At 46.8% G+C, this 20,421-nt stretch overlaps 1 protein-coding gene across 3 annotated transcripts in view; it reads right to left on the bottom strand.

Annotated features, from left to right (window-relative positions):
* Window positions 1-710: 710 nt before the first annotated feature.
* The window catches only part of RCAN1 (regulator of calcineurin 1), a 95,411-nt gene continuing 75,700 nt past the window's right edge, over window positions 711-20,421 (bottom strand). For 2 of the 3 annotated variants that reach the window (XM_032396935.1, XM_032396937.1), the window contains exons 2-4: window positions 8,052-8,225; window positions 5,370-5,529; window positions 711-2,478 (exon numbers count right to left, since the gene is read on the bottom strand). In XM_032396935.1, coding sequence (XP_032252826.1) covers window positions 2,306-2,478; window positions 5,370-5,529; window positions 8,052-8,225 — 507 coding nt within the window. In that variant the 3' untranslated portion in view covers window positions 711-2,305. Of the gene's footprint in view, window positions 2,479-5,369; window positions 5,530-8,051; window positions 8,226-10,853; window positions 12,428-20,421 lie in introns of those variants that run through there. The other variant, XM_032396936.1, reaches the window with a different exon arrangement.

The following is a 20,421-nucleotide window of genomic DNA, read 5'->3' on the forward strand; positions in this document are numbered from 1 at the left end:
CCGATAATCCGATTTGCCCACCAGATTGAAAAGTGGATTTTCCGACAATGTTTAAACCTCAAACGTTAATGGGTTTAAGATATGGAAATTCTCCTGGACGTGATGGGATGAGGCTCTTCGTAAGAGAAAAAAAAGAAGAGCATGTGAATTTTCACGGAAGAATGCCTCATGCTAATCTTGATCGAGATTAATGTCATTTTTGCGAGTTCAGCGAAGAAACCCTGGCTTGTTTTGGCTTTTGTGGGCTGGCCTGGGCAGGAAGCTCACCACCTCGTGTCATCAGGGCTCCAGGGAAAAGGCTGCTTGAGATTCGAACAGAAGGTTCAGAGACAGACTTTTCTGAACATAACTGGCCTTTGTAATTCAGTATCTTTCGTGGACATCTTTTCTAACAGGAAAGACGACTCTTCACATTAACAGTCAAAAACATTGCTGTTTAGTGGAGCTGCTGGTTTTGTTGGTGAGTCGGCTTCTCGTCAGAGTATCATCTCCCTACACAAAGCAAATACTCAGACCCCCGATTTCAGTTTTATCTATTCTCCCCTTTGCTAAGTGGTGTCTGGTTAGTGTGGTCACCCCTCCGTGAACCAGAGCAAAGAATTAGGAGTTTCTAAACAGAAACTGGTGAAGGAATGTGTCCTTTTGAGACTGCAGGATTCAAAGAGTTCACAGACCGGTCAATCAGAAATAAAAGGGCACAAAGATTAACCTTTCCGTAAAGAGCATATTGTGTTGATTTATTATAGACTGCAGTTAAAAAAAATATTTTGAGGTTATAGCCTCTCCAGTTTAAAAGCACTTAACCAGGAACATTTGAACAGCTATGCAATGGTCTCTCCCTCACCTGCCCCCCACCTCACCAAGTACTGTAAACAGGGGTTTGAGAACATTCAATTTCTTGATAGGAACGATCAAATGTACTTGCTTCTTAAAAGGAAACCACCTTCCAAACTTCCAAAGCATGCACTGTTACTTGGCATTAGGTATTTCAAAACGACCAATTTTGCTCGGGTATTGTAAGGCCAAAATAGAATACCTCTTTACCAGACATACACATTACAACTAGAAAAAAAAATTACAGACTAATCGAGTGTAACGATTCCATCAGGAATTAATGGGGAAGGCACTGCATCTCTTTCATTCCACCACACATGTACTATCCACTTCACATGCTTTGAGTTCAAGTCCTGTCCAACATTTAACAGCGTTTTCTACAACATACAAGTCACAGGTAGGGTAATATTCCGACACTATTCTTCCACCGCCGTATTTTTCACCCAGGTGTACAATGGGTATGAATATATGCTATCAGCTTTATTTACAAGTTTATCGTGACGTTTTAGTGGGGTAAAAAAAAAAATCAACTATCTCAACCAACAGCTCCCACAAAAGTTTTTTTGGGGGGCTATGATTCATGTGTATAAACCACCACCTAAAAGAAGGAAATGGAAACAATGACCCAAAAGACCCAAACTATAATTTCTCACCCACTAAAAGTTGGCAGTGAAACTGCTATTCTCTGAATTTTATAAAGCGAAACTTGACATAGGAATTTCAGATCGACTTCTTTTGCCAAAGCACAAGGTAGATGCGGCATCGGATAGGGTGCGGGCTGGATGTATTCCAGCTGGGATGCCCCGTGTGAGTGCTGTTGCAAGGACAGTCATGAATCTGGAAAGGTGACAGATGTTCCAAACGCTTTCCCGTCTTCCCAAAAGATGCAAAACAACAATGGCGTAACTCTATACACGAACAAAGCTTAGTTCTGAAAATCTGTAATATACATGCACAAACATTAGAACATGAGGGGGAAAAAAAATGAAACACTACAAATCCCACATTTGCGTTGTTCTCGTTTTCACGACGTTTCTGCACCACTTTGTGGCTTCGTGGTGCCTCTTCTTCCCGGTAGAGAGAGCCTACCCCGCAGGCTGCTCGGCAACAGAAGGCTCTCCCCACACCCGGGGATGAAGCTGCCCTCGACAAACACGGAACCTACCAGAAAAGGACAAGTAGGAAACACTATCGTGATCAGTTTGCAACGAGCCGGGCCCAAATGTCCTTGTGCGATCACCCGGAGCTCAGTGATTGGCCCAGGACATTCCCGGAAGCCAGGAACGCTGGCGGAGGCGGAGCATCAGAACCAGGGGGCGGAGCCCGGATTCCCTTCTGAGCAGGCGCGCTGGAATGTCTGCCCCGCCCATCACGGCTGCCACCTCCCAGGTCGTGAGCGGCCACTTCCCCAGTACAAGATGCCTCCCCGCGAGTGTGATTCAGAATACTTCTGCCCCCCGGGGGCGCCAGTTCAGCTTAAGTGCAGGGGCGTGTACTCCGGCCTTCGGGTCTGGATGATTTTTGGTTTGGGTCTCTTCATTCGTTCCATCTCGTCGTCGTCTTCGTTCTCCTGATCGCTCTCACACACGTGCACCACCACGCTGGGAGTGGTGTCGGTCGCGGCGTGCAACTCATACTTTTCCCCTAGGGAAGGAAGAGAAATGCAGGGTCACTGAGGCAAGAAACATGGAGGGGTCTGCGCGGCCAAGCTTCTCTGGACGGTCAGCGGGGACGGAGGGACGCGGCCAGATACGCTCTGGATGGGTATTCTTTTGGTATACCTCTTTTTTGCTCTAGCAGAAAAAAAATTTATATATAAAAGTATATATATAAATATAAGAATAATACAAAAACATACACACACACACACATATAATCACCATTATATATTATTCTGCTTTCAAACACTGAATTGAGGTGTATGGAAGGAGTTTATCTTATTTATTTATTTATTTATATGGGGGAGGGGCAGAGGGAGAGGGAGGGAGAGAGAATCCCAAGCAGGCTCTACACCCAGCGCGGAGCCCAACGCAGGGCTCGATCTCATGATCCTGAGATCATGACCTGGGCCAAAGAGTCAGACACCTACCAGACTGAGCCAGTCGGGTGTCCCAAGGGGTGCATTTTTAATTACACTTAACATGCTCACCAGGCCTCCTAAAATTCCCAGATGACTCCCGAGCACAGTGTGAGGAGCGTGCATTCAGGAGAAGACAGTGCATGAATAAAACACGGTAGGAAGGGACATCGCCAGCCTCCCTCTCAAGGCTCCTGCATGGAGGCAACACACACCGGGGGCCCCGCGAGAGGACTCAATTATGGCTGGTTTGAACCAGGGGCTCCCAAAACATGTTTGACCACAGCATCCCTTTGCTTTGGACAACTTGCACCCCCGGGAGCCAGGAGTGTCCTGCATTTCTAGGTCAGCCTGAGTCTGACCAGGTTCAGTCCAGTTCAGGGCCCTCTGGCACAGCAAGGATAGGATGGATGAATCTTCCAGAAGTAACTGAGAAGCAATCTATGGTGCTGCTCTGGCTGCCTCTTCAGGGCTGAGGGAGGCGGTGGCCAAATGTGGGCTGGGAGCCCCGCCATTCAGTACCCGGAGCCCGTGGGCACATTCTTTCGCATCCCTGTGAACCTCCATCTCCTCCTCTGTAAAATGGGATCATAATGGCCCTGACCTCACTGAGCCGATTACGTAAGTGCAAGCCAAGTTCTTAGGTCCTGGTGCCCAGGTGGCAGGCCTGATAAGTGTCACTTAGTTTTACTAATGTTTACAAATAGAGCATGGACCATTACTGGTGGGAAGCTGGGTGCAGTAGGAAGCTAGGATTTAAACAGGTGGGGGGAGGGTTTGCTTCAGCTCGCTCCTCCCCTCCCCCCAGGTGCCCAGGGGTGGGTTTTCCTCCAAGTTCTGTGTGTTTTTCCTCAGCCCGGATTCCAGACCTTCCTGCCTCACACTACTCTGGGGACTCCTCGGAATCTGGAAGGCACTTTTCCTCATGAAAAAAGGTGGTTGTTGTTTCTCGATTTGGAATGTCAGGGAGGGAATGAAAGTGGAGGGTCACAAGATCACGTTGGTCAGGATCCTTATCTACCTACCAATTGGCCACAACCCAGCAAGCTTCTGCATAGGGCCATATTTGCAAAATCTTTGCAATCTTGTTGGCTGCAAAGCACAGCCAAATATGAATGTTGTTCCAGCTCACTGTGAGATAAACTAAGGGTGAATGGATTTTATTATGTCTAGTTTCTGAAAAGGCTTCTCAGATCAGCTTCTGTAAAGGCGTGGTAGATTCTGGAGTGTGACGAATTGTCTTTAGCTGGACTTGTGCCTCTAGAGCAGTTTGTCACCTCTCCCTGATGGAGGTCCCATTTCTTCTCTTCTTTAGCATCCCCGCAGACTCCACTCCTCAGCTCTGCTGATGCACCTGAGCCAGGAGCTGTGGGGAGGGGCACCCGCTTCCTCAGACTGGCCGTCTTGACCTTCACGCCACCATTACCAGTAAGTAATGTGATTCTTGCTCTCTCCCTCAGAGGGAATTTCCACTGGGGCGGTGTGTTCAGAAATATAATCTTTTCAACATGAAACTGCTGAGGGTCCAAGAAATAAAACACTCCAGCCAAAGGAACATCATCAGATTGCTGGGCAAGGAGAAATGAGGAGCTGAGAGTCTCAGCATTTATTATGGTTGCTCTATGGATAAGTAAGGAGGGTGGGCTCAAACCACTTCATGCCTCTCACTCAAACCCTAGCAGGTAGGACAGGAACCACCAACATTTTATTGTTTCCAGAAATCTTGTATTGGGCAATGCCTGTGGGCCAGGCACTTCTGAGGTACTTTCTAGACAATCTCCTCTACTGCTCCTAACTCCACTGGGTGATACCCATTGTATGGAGAAGAAGACCGAGGCCAGAGTATCTGTTACCTCTCTGCATACTCACACCTTCCTCGCATCAGAGGACCGGAACCTCTTCTTTCTCTGCATTTGAAAAGGTGTGAGCACCCCAATGGGGCCAAGAGGGGGCATGCATGACAGGGGCTCTTTCTTCACTATACTCTGTGGTTCTCTTGAACATTCAAAAGGGCAGGTGAGAATCGGATCAATGGATGAAACCACCTTGACTAAAAATGAAGTTTCTCAAGTGTGGGATGGTCCGTTTTCCCTTTCCGAGTCCAGTCGCTCATCCTGGGGTGACAGGCCTGGGGCCTGGGTCTGGAGCTGCCCACACAGGCTGCGCTCAGTGACGGGAAGGATTCGCAAGATGCCGGCCGTGAGGGGTCACGGTGCTTGGTCTCCATGACTGGCTAAGGCCAGAGGCAGGCATGTATGCTCCCAACAACTTGAGTTACAGACACAGATGAATGCGGATAGGAACAATTCACAGAACCCGCTCGCATCCATCGAAGGACAGCCGAAAGGGGCCACAAGGCTCTGGCCGCTCCCTGAGGCAGGTGTGCATCTCGGTCTTGGCCCCCGAGCACAATTTCTCCCCATCTCTTTCCCTGCTCCTGCCCCAGAGCACAGCTTACCTGGCCCCAGCTTGGAGATAGCGTATAACAGATCGTAATTTATGACCGGAGTAGCATCTTCCACTTGTTTCCAACCAACCGGCGGTGAGGCGGGAGGAGAGATCAGAAACTGCTTGTCTGGATTTGGGGGAGCCAGGTGGGAACTTCCTATGTGTAAAGTCTGAGGAGAGAGAGAAAACACAGGTGGATGTTTCTGGAGGAAAGAAGCCACGCGATGCAACAGCACTTAGCTTGCGGGGGACAGGGGACAAAGGATGACCCCACGTCTGGGCAGCGGAACGCATGCTGTTCAAGGACGGCTCGCCATATGGTCTATTTGGAGAAGGTGGGGTTATGGGGCGCCCCCTCCCAGGACCGGGACCCACAGGCGCAGGGACGGCAAGTAATTACCACTGACCCAGACTGATGGAAAACTAGTACCGTTTTAGTAGAAATGGGAAAAATAAAGCCCTGTTGCTTGAGGCCAGAGGGATCTCAGCATCCATTTCTTCCGGCTCCTCATATCACGGAGGCATAGCGGAAGCTCCAAAAGGCTAAGCTACAGCTCGAAGATTTGATAGAGTTTCTCAGGGGCCAAAGCAGGGACGGGGCCCAGGGCTCCCGTCTATCCGGTGGTACCCCGCAATTCCCTCCCTCTGGGCTTCCAAATCACATGACAAAAGCGATGAAGGGAAAAAGGATCCACCTTCCAGGAAGTTTAAAAAATAATAATAATATGAAACAATAACCCATGACGCTAGCTTGGGCTTAGAAGTCCTATCAGTGGCTATAGGGCTGTCCACAAAGGTGTTACATCAACGTCTAACCAGTTTGGGTTTTCTTTGTATTTTAATTTTCACAATGAGCGCATATTTACTTTCGTAATCAGAAGAAAGCTGTGGGGGGCGCCTGGGTGGCTCAGTCGTTAAGCATGGCCTTCAGCTCAGGTCATGATCCCAGTGTCCTGGGATCGAGCCCCGCATCGGGCTGCCTCCTGAGTGGGAAGCCTGCTTCTCCCTCTCCCACTCCCCCTGCTTGTGTTCCCTCTCTCGCTGTGTCTCTCTCTGTCAAATAAATAGATAAAATCTTTAAAAAAAAAAAAAAAGAAAATAAATAAATAATAAAATCACCAGCTTTAAAAAAAAAAAAGAGGGAGAGAAGAAAGCTGTGGGAGGACTAAGTAATGATCCAGAACATGATCAAACTCAGAAAGGAGTGTGCTCACAACTAAGGATCCAAGGTCAAAACCCGTGCCTCCCACAGGCCACCAGGGGGCAGGGCATCCCAGCTCTAATTTACGCTTGAGGGGCCAGCAAGCCCTCCTGCCCAGGTCAGGAAGCCTCTCTATAATGTCTGCTCCTCTACCGCCCTGGGGAGCTCAGAGCCCCAGTGTGGGCCAGCTAGAACCAGAAAGCAGCATCCAAGAAGTTCCTTCTCCTTCCACCGCTAACCTGTTGGATCCCTGTTACATCATCATATAGAACTTTGTGAGCTGCCTTGAAAATGGGTCACCGATCATTGAAGGTTGGAGGGAGGGGAGCGGGGAGAACTGGAAGGATGGTGAGCCAGGGAAAAAGCAAACCCATGCACAGCCCTTCGTGAATGTCCTGGGGCTGGGACTCCTGCTACCAGGAGGATTTCTTAGCGTTTGCTACCTGTTTCCTTTCAAGCCAGGCCTGGCAGCCCTGTGCCCATGTGCATGCCTGCATTTGCAGGCTGCGGGCTCTCCATCGCATGGAGCTCGGTGCTGCTAAGAAACTGCACAGAGTGGGGACCCACTCAGGTCTGCTCTCCGTCTGGAGCACATCATTAGCCCTAACCCTGGAGCAACTTCCTGGAAACCCTCTGCACAAACCCTCCTAGCTGGAGTAGCCACGGCCAGAACCTTGCACTCTACGGACCACCTTCCTAAAGGAGCAGGAAAGGTTCTCCCAGAGTTCCTCAAACCAGGGTCAGGGCCATTTCTGAGACTGCCTGCTTTCAAACACATGCTGATGTTTTCTTTTTTTTTAAAGATTTTATTTATTTATTTGACAGAGAAAGACACAGTGAGAGAGGGAACACAAGCAGGGGGAGTGGGAGAGGGAGAAGCAGGCTTCCTGCTGAGCAGGGAGCCCAATGCGGGGCTCGATCCCAGGACCCTGGGATCATGACCTGAGCTGAAGGCAGATGCTTAACGACTGAGCCACCCAGGCGCCCCAATGCTGATGTTTTCTTAAGAAAGGTGAGGCACTGAAAATTTAGAGTATGAACTTCGCCTTTCTCAAAACTTAAGAGTTTTAAATTTCCTTTTTTTTTTTTTAAGATTTTATTTATTTATTTGACAGAGAGCGAGAGCAGGAACACAAGCAGGGGGAGTGGGAGAGGGAGAAGCAGGCTTCCCGCGGAGCAGGGAGCCCGATGTGGGGCTTGATCCCAGGACCCTGGGATCATGACCTGAGCCGAAGGCAGCCGCTTAACGACTGAGCCACCCAGGCGCCCCCATATAATGATCTTTTTAAACACATTTTCATGTGGCAGTAAAATGGTCACGAATAATGATGCATGGAGGAAGGGTATGGAATAGGATATACTTCGTAATTCCAATATTACAGTCCAAATGTATATGCATTCAAAAAAATCAAGGTATAGCATAATCAATGTTTAAGCTACTTTTAAAAGGGGGGAGAGGGAGAAGCATGCGTATCAATGGATTCAACTCACCTGGGCAAAATACAATTTCATTTCCTTTCCGAGAAAGTCAGTCTTATGCAGTTGCAGCCTGGCATCTGCCGCAGATAAGGGGTTGCTGAAGTTTATTCGGACTCGTTTGAAGCTCTTAAAATACTGAAAGGTGATATCCTTGTCGTATGTCCTAAAGAGGGATTCGAATTTGGCCTGAAAAGTAACAACAAAAATAAAAGGAGTTAGAACATACCTGCGTAGGAGTCTTGACAACTCCACTGGTTTCTTCTTGGGGAAGTGAACTCGTATCATTTCGAGAACAGCCAACTCCTTTCTTAGAGGGGACGGAGAGCCACCCCCTGAGGAAGATTTGCTCTTTCTGCCCTTTTACGTCTAAGACAGGTGATTTTATTAAATTCACAGAATGAGCAGAACAAGTACCAATACTTAACCACCTCTTATAGTCACAGAAACAGTCTTTTAAAGTGGAAAAGGACAGTTCCTAACGTCCAACAACCTTCCCCAGCCCCGTTAACTGATCCCACTGCTCAGTTTTGGGTATTGCTGTGTGCAGCAGATATTTCTTTAGGGCTTAAGAACACTGGAGCTCATTTGAAAAAAAAAATTTTTTTTATTGCACTGGGAAACAATGAAGTTAAAAGAAACCTTGCATTTCTTAGTGTAAAGGAAGAGGTTTAAGAAGAAATCCCCCTATTGTTTTCCCACTTGGTCTGTTACTTTTTAACTCTAAAAGAATACTGGTTTAAAAATTAATGTGCTGCAAATGGACCCATTTCTGCATGCTGGCTTTAATATATGTACATTTCTAGCTCTAGTGTTATAAAGGCTAGTGAAAATTATGAAACAGCATGAGCTCTTAGAATGGAAATGCCCAAGTTCAAGGGTGTTATTAGGCTTCCATTCAGGAGGGAGCTCATTAGCCTTCTGGGAAAGCTCTTTGGAGAGCGCCCCCTGCTGGGCTGGGTCCAGGAGGGGGAGGGTGTGGGGGGAGCTGGGAAGCCACTGCAAGGCCTCAGGGTTCCAACCAGAGAGGGAGTTGACAGCCGAAACTTCCAGAAAGATTGTATGGACTTTGAGTCGTCGTGCTTTCCGAGTCTTTTTTTCCAGACTGAACACCGAGGACAGGTTGTGGGAATTCTGTGTAAGGCAGAAAAGGGCCGGCTGAGGGTCCGGTGCGGGCAGCGTGCCTTCTCTAAAGGGGATCCATGCAGAAGGGGAGGTGGGTGGGGCCCACCGAGCACCTCGGAAACCTATGGAAAGCACGGCTTCTGCAGAGGGGCGGCGGGAGGATGGTGTATAAGAGGGGAGAGCATTTTCAAGACTCTTCTTCGGCGCTAGACAGAGGGGAGGGAATGGGATGTCCGGGGCCAAGGCGCCCCATAGGCAGGACAGGACCTGTGTTCCAGCTCGTGGGGCCAGTGGTCAGCCTGCCTCCACTGGGCAGGTTGTTAGGGGGGTGGTGGTGGGTGGGAACACTTCCTCTCTTTGAATTCCGTGGCTTTTCTTTAGTTTACGAACAGTTCTGAGGGGTTTTGCAGAGGTAAAGAATGAGAACAACGCACAGCAGATGCTTCGCGGAGGATTTTATCTGGCTGCGTGTGTTTTTTTCTCCACCTCTCTCGAGCATGAGGACGGGCAAGTTTCTGGCACAGCGTATGGGCATAAATTTGGAATTTTGCATGACCTCATCAATAGGCATTGTGACCAACTGCTTCGTTTTGAAGTTATGATTCAGAATTTAGGGGGAGAGGACTTTGAGGAATATTTTTAGAATACAAGTCAGGGCTCAGGACCAGAACACAAGAGAAGCACAGTATCTGTTGAATCCGTATTACTGTGATACCATTCTCCAATAAAGTAATCTTATTGGTTCTAATAACCGGTATCTGGTTATTACAGTTGTTGGATGGCATCTCTAATTAATTAAATACTGATTTTGACTCATATAAGGCTAATACGAAATACACAGATTTTGTAGTACTTTCATACGTAGAATGTGCTCTGATATCTAGTTCAAAAAAAGACCAGTCCTGGCTCACAAGTATCATACGCAATTATGGAGTTACATTTGGTTTAAAAACAACAACAACACAGGCTCCAATATGGCATTGAGTATAAAGCATATCACACGAATACCATCCCCCAAACAGAACACACAGAATTCATCCATATACAGTACTGTTCAAGATCAATTAGACAGCTGGGTAGCTAGTGATGGAAATCTTACATCTTAATCAAATGAAGAAAAGCACAGTAATTAAAATTACTAATTATACTAATTACCATCAATGAGAGCTGCTTCCCAGGAGGTACACTTATCCCCCACTTAAGTTATTTATCCAGTTTTATTACTTGCTATGGCCTCATTTTCCCTACTAAAGAAATCTGAAAACTTGAGGACAGGCCTTTGTAATTACTACAAACATACACACATCTTTATGATATTTATTTCCTAAGATAAAATTATTCTGGTCTCTAGATGTCAAAGTGAAAAGCTCCATTCACTGTCAGAAAAAGCTTCCCTCTAAAAGTTTACTACGACCTACACAGAACGAAAAATACCCTGTTAAAACCAGTTGCGTTACCAGTTGGTCAAGGGACCTAGATGTTTTCAAATATTGAAAGCTTTAAAAATTCCTTCACGGTTAAGTCCTCAGGCAACGGCTTTTGACTGATAAAGCTCCAAGTATTTTGGATTTATTCCAAACCCCCAAACCCACAAGACAGCCACATAACACCCTGCAAATATTTCAGTTAATAGTCCCAATTAACATAATGCTTTGAAAACTCTCAAAAATCACATTACATTAGAAGCCTTACCCTGGTTTCACTTTCACTGAAGAGATCACTGTTTGCCACACAGGCAATCAGGGAGCTAAAACTGTAGTTAAAGTTTCTAAAGTGCATCTTGCTTTCTTACAGTGAGAAGACTAGCAGCTCAGGCAGTCAAGCCCCAAGTGAGATTCCTTTGCAAGAGGCTGTAGGTCCTTTCTCCAGCCAGCCCTTTATAAAGCACTGAAGTCCAGCCCCCTGGGGAAAAAAAAGCACAGCTTCCAGAGCATCCTGTTTGGACAGCAAATTCCTGAGTCAAGTCCTGCATGCTTTCAGGCCGACGGAGACAGAGTGTAAGTTTCTACTGGAAAGAGGTGACGTCAACACCTTAGTCATTTTCCCTATGCTAATTAACTTTGCTTGGGGAGGATGGAAAAAACAGCCAAGGTTTGCCTTGCAGCTGCTTTATCAACGCCTCTTGCAGCATACTTTCCATTGGTAGCAATTCCATTCAGCCACTCAGACACCATGCTCCTCGGCTGAATGGGACGACCCTTCTTGAGATGGAAAATGTTACCGAAGAAAAATGAGGAAGGTCTCCGCAGTAAACAGCAATTAGCCTCTAAGGGAGTTTCGAGCCTTTGGGAAACCTGGAAACCCAAGTCTCGACTTGTCGTTTGATCCCTGTAATTCCCTGAAAACCTCAAAGTTTCGTGTTGGGGTATTAGAGAAAACATTTTGAAATCTTTCTTGGTCAGTGAACTCTTGTTTTTAAAGAAAAAAGTGGAATTCATTTTGAAATATGGCTTTTCCCCCCTAATTGAACTTTACTGGATGAATGTCCCAATTCCCGCTTGTATTCCACAGTGGGAACGTGGGAAGAGATCCTCAAGCAATCCTGGGATTTTTCATTGGAAAACTTTATTATTAGTAATTTGGGAACTAGGAATATGCAACCCTTTGATCATTTTCTAATGGCTATTGGATTCCGAAAAAGATACAAAAACATTTTAAGAGAATCTCAGCTCTGAAGTTGAGAAAGGAAACATTGCGGGCAGTTGTCTTGCTCTGAGACACGTAGACAAAGTTTGTTGTTGTTGTTGTTGTTTTAATAGGAAAGGAAGAAGAAATGGAAAGAACGTATGCTACGTTGAAAAGTTAGTTCAGCTGGCCCCTTTTCCAGGTGCGATGTCTGGTGTGGAGAAGTTACTGGGATGGCAGGATGCTAGTTCTTTCCAAAGGCTGCAACTCTGAAATTCTAAGCACTTGACCAGCGTTGATCCCTATGGCAGCCTGGGTCCCAGGTCCTGCCCAGTCTCCCCAATTTCACTGTCACCTAAAAGCATCCAGTTACTTATAAAAGCATTCTCTTGTCTAGAGGCATACAGAGACACCTCCTCCGGAAGCTTCCAAAACTTAAACAGAACCCTGCCATTCACACGTAAAGATTAACTTCAAAGAATCATTAAAGCCAGCCAATAATAAAATGAATATATGCCACGGAGAAAAAACAAACCAGAGCATTTATCCCTCCAAAAAAGGAAAAGCAAAGCCTTCTTGGATGAATGAGCGTTGCTTCATTTCGATGCACGCTGCCTTGCTGCCAACTGTAGGGTTATATAAGAAACCAGTTACGGTGTTTGCTTCGCCAAATTACCCCTCACCCCCAACCTGAAAAGATCTGAATGCAAAGTTTGGAACACTGTGAATAGTAGGGGTTTGCATCGAACACCAAGGGCAAATGGTCACGTGAGCTGATGCTTGGTGTTGGGGAGTGTGCTTGGGTGTGCTGCATCTTCAATGTGGTCGGCAGTGGGTCCGTGACACATGGCTTTTTAGTTTCCGGTGGCCTCAGTGTGGCTAGGGGAGGTGTTGCTGGAGGAAAGAAGGGGAGGGGGAGGGAGGAGACACAGAACTGCCTCCGCTCCTCCAGAGAGTCTGGGGACGGATCTGAGGTGCCCCCCCACCCCTGCAAGCTCCAACCCCTTTTCTCTTTCTCCTGGAGTCCACCTTAGCAAACAGAGTTAAAAGGCGATCGGAGGAGGAAGAAGAGGCTGATTTCACTGTCTTCTTCTTCTTCTTGTTTTATTTTTTATTTTTTTTTAAGATTTTAATTATTTGACAGCACAAGCAGAGGGAGCTGCAGAGGGAGAGGGAGAAGGAGGCTCCCCCCGAGCAGGGAGCCTGACTCAGGACTTGATCCCAGGACCCTGCGATCATGACCTGAGGTGAAGGCAGACGCTTAACGAACTGAGCCACCCAGGCGGCCCCTCTTTTTTTTTTTTTTTTTTTTAATCATGACATGAAGTTCCAGATCAGTTGTGTGGGCAGATCTGAAACATTTTTGTTCATCGGAGACAAGAGTACTGCTGCTCATCCAAATTTACAGTTTTTGTTTCATTATATGGATGAAAACAACAACAAAAAAGGAATAGTGAGGTATCGGAATATTGTTCATCTGTCTTTGTTCATAGAAATAGATGACAAATGATCGATCTTTCACCAGGCTGCCCAAAATGCCTAATAAAAATGTGTAATTCTGTACCTGCCTTTGAATTGATTTCAAGCTCATTTGAACCCAATTTTTTTTTTTAAAGATTTTATTTATTTATTTGACAGAGAGAGACACAGCGAGAGAGGGAACACAAGCAGGGGGAGTGGGAGAGGGAGAAGCAGGCTTCCCTCGGAGCAGGGAGCCCCATACAGGGCTCAATCCCAGGACCCTGGGATCATGACCTGAGCCGAAGGCAGACGCTAAACGACTGAGCCACCCAGGCACCCCACTTGAATCCAATTTTGAACCTGAGTGCTCCCATTTTTACACCAGGAAGAGGAGCTCAAAATGGTGGCCAATTGTAGGGAGGTTGAAAAGATAGCTCTGTGGCAAACCTCACTGGGTCACAGAGTGACTGGGGCCTTGGACCAGGAGAGGGGCGCCCAGGGCCAGCAGCACAGGCTTCCTCGGCTACTGCCTGAGTGGTGCTCCAGACTTGGCTGGCCAAGGGGACAGACACTTGTCCCTGTACCCAGAGGTGACACTGCTACAAACCCACCTCAGGTTCCCTTCCTCTGCTAATGTGACAGCTCTCCTTAGGAATGCCTGTTTTTCGACTGCATGTCTATTATACATGAACCTGGATTTCTAAACGTCCTGTGCAAAAGACTTACGTTGTAAATAGCGATTTTCCCCCATAGAGGATAAAAATTGTTCCAAAACAAGTATTAAGAGAGTGGACTTTCCTACATGTATATCCCTCGTCATTTGGGAGACAAGTACATTTTTGATTCTTGTTTGCTAGTTGGATATAAGTGATTTGAAGATGTCTCATTAGAGCTCTTGAAAAGCATACTAAAACTCGTACTTAAAATAGTAACACTGACACCAGAAGTTAAAGAAGAAATGAAATACTTTAGTTAACTGAAAGCTTTAGATGTTTTGCATTTCCTCCATTCATACCATAAAAATCCTAAATGAATCTCTTTAACTTGCATTTGCTTCCTCTGGCTCCATGCAGTTAGAGCATATTTTCACCAAGAAATTTTCTATTTTCAGTGAGGAAAAACTGAAGTTTATGTTGAATGCCACCATTCCCATTACAGCATTCCTCAGGCAAAGTGAGGATGACCTCAGCACGTCCTTATAAACCCCAAGGAGTTTACAACTATGCCAAGAATGTGCCACCGGGGAAACTTGCTACAAAGGACCAGAGAGGGAAACTGAGTTTGGGCTTTGATGTGCAAACCAAAGCAGGGCAAAGAATGAGGCAATCTGCAAAAGATTGAGGGAGGGGGGAGCAGTGGGGGGGGGAATGACACACTTGATTCGGATAAAAGGTGTCATTTTACTTTATTTTTTTTAAAGAGTTTTTATTTGTCAGAGAGAGAGAGCGAGCAAGAGAGAACAAGCACAAGCAGGGGGAGCGGCAGGCAGAGGGAGAAGCAGGCTCCCCACTGAGCAGGGAGCCTGACGCGGCACTCGATCCCAGGACCCTGGGATCATGACCTGAGCCAAAGGCAGACGCTTAACCGACTGAGCCACCCAGGCGTCCCTAAAAGGTGTCATTTTAAAGAGCATTTATCTTGAATGCTAATGGAACTTGTGATTGAGTCGAGTTTTTAGCTTCTGAGATAATGGAATTGTTTTATTGTTACTTTATATTTGTAGCCCTTTTCTCGATAATGTGGCGCTTTGTTCTTCCAACCTGAGTTACTATGCAGTAGAAGAACACAGGGGCTCACTCTGACTCTTCCTTACCATTTCCCAGTCTAAGATGTTATTAATTAAGGGGAGTGTCCTTGTCCTCAGCTTGTAAACCGGGTTAATATCAAATTCAGATCCAATGATGTGATGTTGGCCGACTGCCTAGCACAGCGCCCGAAATACAACTGGTGGTGGTTGTGTCTTAGCTGTGTTTCAGTTTCCTATTTCACCTCTAATGATGCTGAGGTTCAGAAGGGCACACTTTGTTAAGGAGAGCCAGGACTAACCCTGGTCTTTCGATTGCAGATTCCAGGCTTGTTTCATGGAACCACAGAACCATGCCCACCTAGCAGCAGTGCCTTATGGTATTCTAGCTCATTTCCCCATCTCTGTTCTCTCAGTCCCTCTGGCTGGGCATCCTGGATGTCTTCCTCCTCTAAGTGCCGCACCTGCAGGTCCATGGAGAGTTCTGTGGATTCTCTGTACCACCCTCCACTTTGCACTCCCAGCACACCACTTCAGGCAGCTTCTGCAATTGCAATACCTATTAACTGGCCTCGCTGTGGCCAATTTCTCATTGCTCCAGTATTGTACATAATTCCCACAACATAAAACTTCCCGAAGCTGGGCTTGATCACATTCCTCTCCCACTGGGAAAACTTCAGTGACTTCCCATTGTTCCTTAGGTTGAAGATGAAGACTTTCACTTAGTATTCATCCCTGTACCCATCCAGGCATGTATGCATCCATCTATCCATTCATCCATCTACCTATCCATCCATGCATCCATGCCTCCATCCATCTGCCCATCTAATTATGCATCCATGCATCCATCTGTCTATCCATCCATCCATCCATTTGCCCATCCAATTATGCATCCATGCGCCCATCCATCCATCCATCCATCCTTTCACCCAAGGAGTTTTAGGTGTTGGGGATTCAAGGGTGAACAGACAAAACTCTCTGCCTTCATGGAGCTTACATTCTAGACAGGAAGAAAAGAAAAAGAAGAGAAACAAGATAAATGGGTAAAATACACAGTCTGTTTAGACAGTGCTATGTGCTGGGGAAAAGGCACAGAGCAGGGATAGGAAGACCTGGGAAAAGGAGATGTTGAGTGAGAGATTAGCCAGAGAAGGCATTCCTGAGAAGATGGCATGTGAATGCATCAGATCTGAAGGAAGTAGGGGAGTGAACTGTGGGATGTTGGGGAACAGCATTCCACTTCTGGGAACAGAATACACAAAGGCGCCAAAGCAGGAGATGCCCCTCCCGACTAAATGTCCTCTCCCTCCTTTAGCCCTGGCAAGCCCCGGGGCTCTCACTGTAGTCTGCCTGGCCTCCTACTTCTGTTCTTATCTGCCACTCTCCCGACTGCAGTGAAAGCCACGTGGGGGCAACACCACTCACTCTTCTGGAGATGCAGATAAATGTTTGTGTCATTCAGAGACTGCCCCAGGGAGGGCCCATCTGAAGCAGGTGAAGAGCCAGAATTCACCGGGCATCCAAGGGCCATGGCCCTTGGTGTTCCTGACTTAAAGGTGCCCCGTGTCTTTGGTCTGAGCAAAGGCCACGCCCTTCCTTTTCATCCCAGGAGGTGGTGTAACATCGTTAAAGGTGCATGTGTGTGTTCGGAGCGTGCCAGTCTCATTCCTGGGCGTACCTTCTCTGTTCTTGCTGTGTGGGAGCCCGCGGGCCGCCCGGGCACGGGGGACTGAGCCATCAACTCCAGACTCAGAGGCCACACCCACGAGACACTACCAGAGGCCACGGCAGCCATCTTGACAACCCTCTGCATGTGGGAAGAACATATTCAACTCAATATATTTTCACCTCTTTCAATGCCTTTTTATGTCCTTTTTAAATGCCTACTTTTAGGGTATGTTTTATAAAGTGCCCAATGTAGAGTTGAAGTTGTGTCGCATTTACGAATAAAAATGCTTTTGCTGGCAGATGTACTCAAAAATCTTTTACCAATGAGATTCATGATCAAAACCCATGGAGACCATTTGTCCAACAGGAATTGTGATTGAAGTCCCAATTTTCTTTGAGCTTTGTCCTAACGATCAAGTTAAGAAAGACAGCAGGAAAAATGTTCTTTTTTTTGATCTCCAAAGGAATTTCCATTCTTGTTCTCTTTTAGGAATAATCAGGGAACTGGGCTCTGAGAGGCCAGATTTGGGCGCAGGAATTTATTGCTTTTAGCATTGCTTTATTACTGGTAAAATCTGCTCAGTCACAGGGAGGGGCCTCCATTTCAAAGAAAATGTAAAACAAAGCAGGTAACCTTTCTGCTGATGGGCTTCAAGGTTCTAACCAGAACCGCCTAGAACAAACAGGCAAGTGGTGGTTCTCCCAGGACGGGGGACGATGCCTAAAATAAGAATTCCAAATCTGAAATAAGAAAACCATCTTAAATGAAGATCACCTTTATGTTTAATAAACATTAATCTTCTGGATCTGTAGGGTAACACAGAAGAAATGATATTAATACTAACTTTCAGCCTGGCACATTTCTGATAATTTGAAAAATAGAAAAGCCTGATTCATACAAGACAGTGTACATATAATTTGTATTTCTGGGATAATCCAGAACTTTCACGGACTTAAATAAATAATATGGGTGGCTTATTAATGCCAGCGCCAAAAAGGATCGATACAGTCAGTGGTGAAGCTGCTAGGGGCGCCTGGGTGGCTCTGGGTTAAGTGGCTGCCTTTGGCTCAGGTCATGATCTCAGGGTCCTGGGATCAAGCTCCCTCTCCCTCTGCCCCTGCTCGCGTTCTCTCTCTCTCTCTCTCTCTCTCTCTCTCAAATAAATAAATAAAATCTTAAAACAATGGTGAAGCTGCTAACCATGTATTTTAGCAGAAGGGCACGCATGCTCTGTTAAAGCTTATGGTGGAGATTTAAAAAAAATTGCTATCATCAAAAAAAGGAAAAGCAAAAAAAAAGAAAAGAGAAGAGAAGAAATAAAATGAAATAATCAGTTGATTAGGAAAAAGCAGGGAGGAAGAGCATGTTCAAATTTATACCTTAAAAAAGAGGTCAGGGTTCATACAAGATTTCATCTCAGTTGTTAAATTCCACAGGCGCTCAAAATCCCATTAACTCTTGTTTCCTTATTACCTCACTCTTTCCTTAGTACATGAAGGTTAACCACCCCTCTGTAACTTCTTGGAAACGCACTGCTTACAGGGCTTAAGATGGAGAAACAGCCATAGGCAAATCAGAACTATACTTAACGAATGACCTGCAGACCAGCAGATGGGGATTAAGGGAGGTAACGTCTATTTAGAGATGACTGGGGCCAAAGCCACCCTAATTAATCATCCCTTATTTGCTCTCTTTAGTCTATTCCTTTCTAGACCCATCTTGGTTTAATTACTGATTTTAACTTCTGCCCAGGTGCCTTCCTCAGCAGGGGCGCGATCCTGAGGTGACAAATCCCTGGACCTGGTGCTCCTCACTCCCCAGGACCTGGTTCTCTCTCATTCCAGCAGGCAGTCTGCACTCATTCATTCCCATCAAGTAAATCCCTTTCCCTCCAAAGCATGAGCTCTCCTTTCTCGTGTGAACACTGACCGAAGAGCCCTCATCCTTTCGGTGCCATATTCCATGCTCATCTGGGAAGAACTGACGCAGCTGAACCCTGGCCAGGATGTGTGCTGCCGGGAGGCGGAGGCCAGGTGTCTTTCTAGTAGGTTCTCCCGGGGAAACCTGGCCCAGGGCTGGGGCCCTGCAATAGCCTGTGGATCCCGGGGGGAAAGCGTCCAACTATGTAAGGCGGAGGGAGGAGCGTGGAGCAAAATCGCAATTTCTGAGTCTGTAAGACCAAATAGAAAACACAGTTTTCGAGAACTTTCCTATGCAGTTTGTATCCACACCCACTTTAAAAACTCAGGAGTCTGCTTGGAAATTGTTTTCTGCCAAATGCGGGAGAAAAAAGTGCGTCGTTTGTGTTTTCCTGCTCTTTGCATCCCCACCCCCAGGCCCTGTGTCCCGTCTGTAGCTGAGAAGTTACCAATGGGGCCAGAGCATATGCTGTCCTTTTATACCTACGCGGCCTTCTTCGCTGATTATTTACAAGTCTGATAATAAGTTCCAGGAGGAAGCATATCCTGTCTTCATGAGGATGACACAATGACTTCAAATATACTTAGAAAAAAAATAAACTATCCACACAGAACAAACAACTTTGGATATTAACACTCGCCCTCAGGAAAGAACACAACTGTGCCACCTTTGCTGGGGAGATTAGGGTGTTGCTGTCAAGTGACGAGGACTTGGCCACACTCCGCTGCACCCCGGGCGTCTGGGAGGGAAGGGCTGTCTGTCCGCTTGGGTCTAGAACCAGTTTACTGGTTGTGAGTTGTCAGCTCCCCAACATTTAAGAAAGTTAGCTGTCAATATTGAAAAACTGGGAGGTTTCAAATAGAAATAGAGGATCTGGCTTCTTGGGGGGGTAAAGAAAGGAAGATGTAGCCATTCAGGGCCCAGAGGCCCACAGGGCTATGGCTGACCTGGGAGGCTAAACCCTGTGCTCTCCAGACATAATTGTCCCCATCGCTCCCGACCCCAGGCCCCAAAGGCATTCCAGCTCTTGGCCTCTGGCTTAATTTAGCAGTCAGCAAAACTAGATTATTAGTCCCTTGCTGTGAGCCAGACCCAGAGGGGTAGGGGACGCGTGAAGCTGCTCACCACCCCCCCACCCCCAGGGCTCACAGTGTTCTCTGTCACATAATCCACTTTGAGTAATACACACAGAGAGCATGTCGTCACCCCTCACTTGGCAATTCTTTATTTTTTTCTGGCCCCTTCACTGGCACAACATTTCCGTAAGTGACTCTCTGGACATTTGCCGAATGTTCTCTTCCACCCCTGAAATTATATGGTAATGCAAGCAAACGGTGGAGACATTAGGTTAGGGATGACACAGATTCTGCTCAAACGTCTACAAACCACAGTTGGTTTCTTTGGAAATTGTTCGTAGGACGTGACTGGGTCATACCAGGAAGGCAGACAGCACAACACAGCCAAGAATCAGAACCTTAACGCACTCATAACGCACTTACAGACTTCTACAGAACGAGCCTGTGCTTGATGGAGGCAGGAAGGTTTGGTCGTGGGTGGCCTTAGCAGACGGGGTTAGAGATGATCGCAAAGTAGACAGAGATGCAGGTATTTTCAGAGTGAGGCTTTTAAGATCGTTCTTTAAAAGACCATTTAAGGGGCACCTGGGTGGCTCAGTTGGCTAAGCGTCTACATTTGGCTCAGCTCATGATCTCAGGGTCCTGGGATGGAGCCCTGCCTCTGGTTCCCTGCGCAGCAGGGAGTCTGCTTCTCCCTCGCCCTCTGCCCCCCCCCCCCCCCCCGCTTGGGCCCGGCCCCCCCCTCAAAAAAATAAAAAATCTTAA

Source organism: Phoca vitulina, unplaced genomic scaffold, assembly GCF_004348235.1.
Source record: "Phoca vitulina isolate PV1807 unplaced genomic scaffold, GSC_HSeal_1.0 scaffold95, whole genome shotgun sequence".
Classification (NCBI taxonomy): domain Eukaryota; kingdom Metazoa; phylum Chordata; class Mammalia; order Carnivora; family Phocidae; genus Phoca; species Phoca vitulina.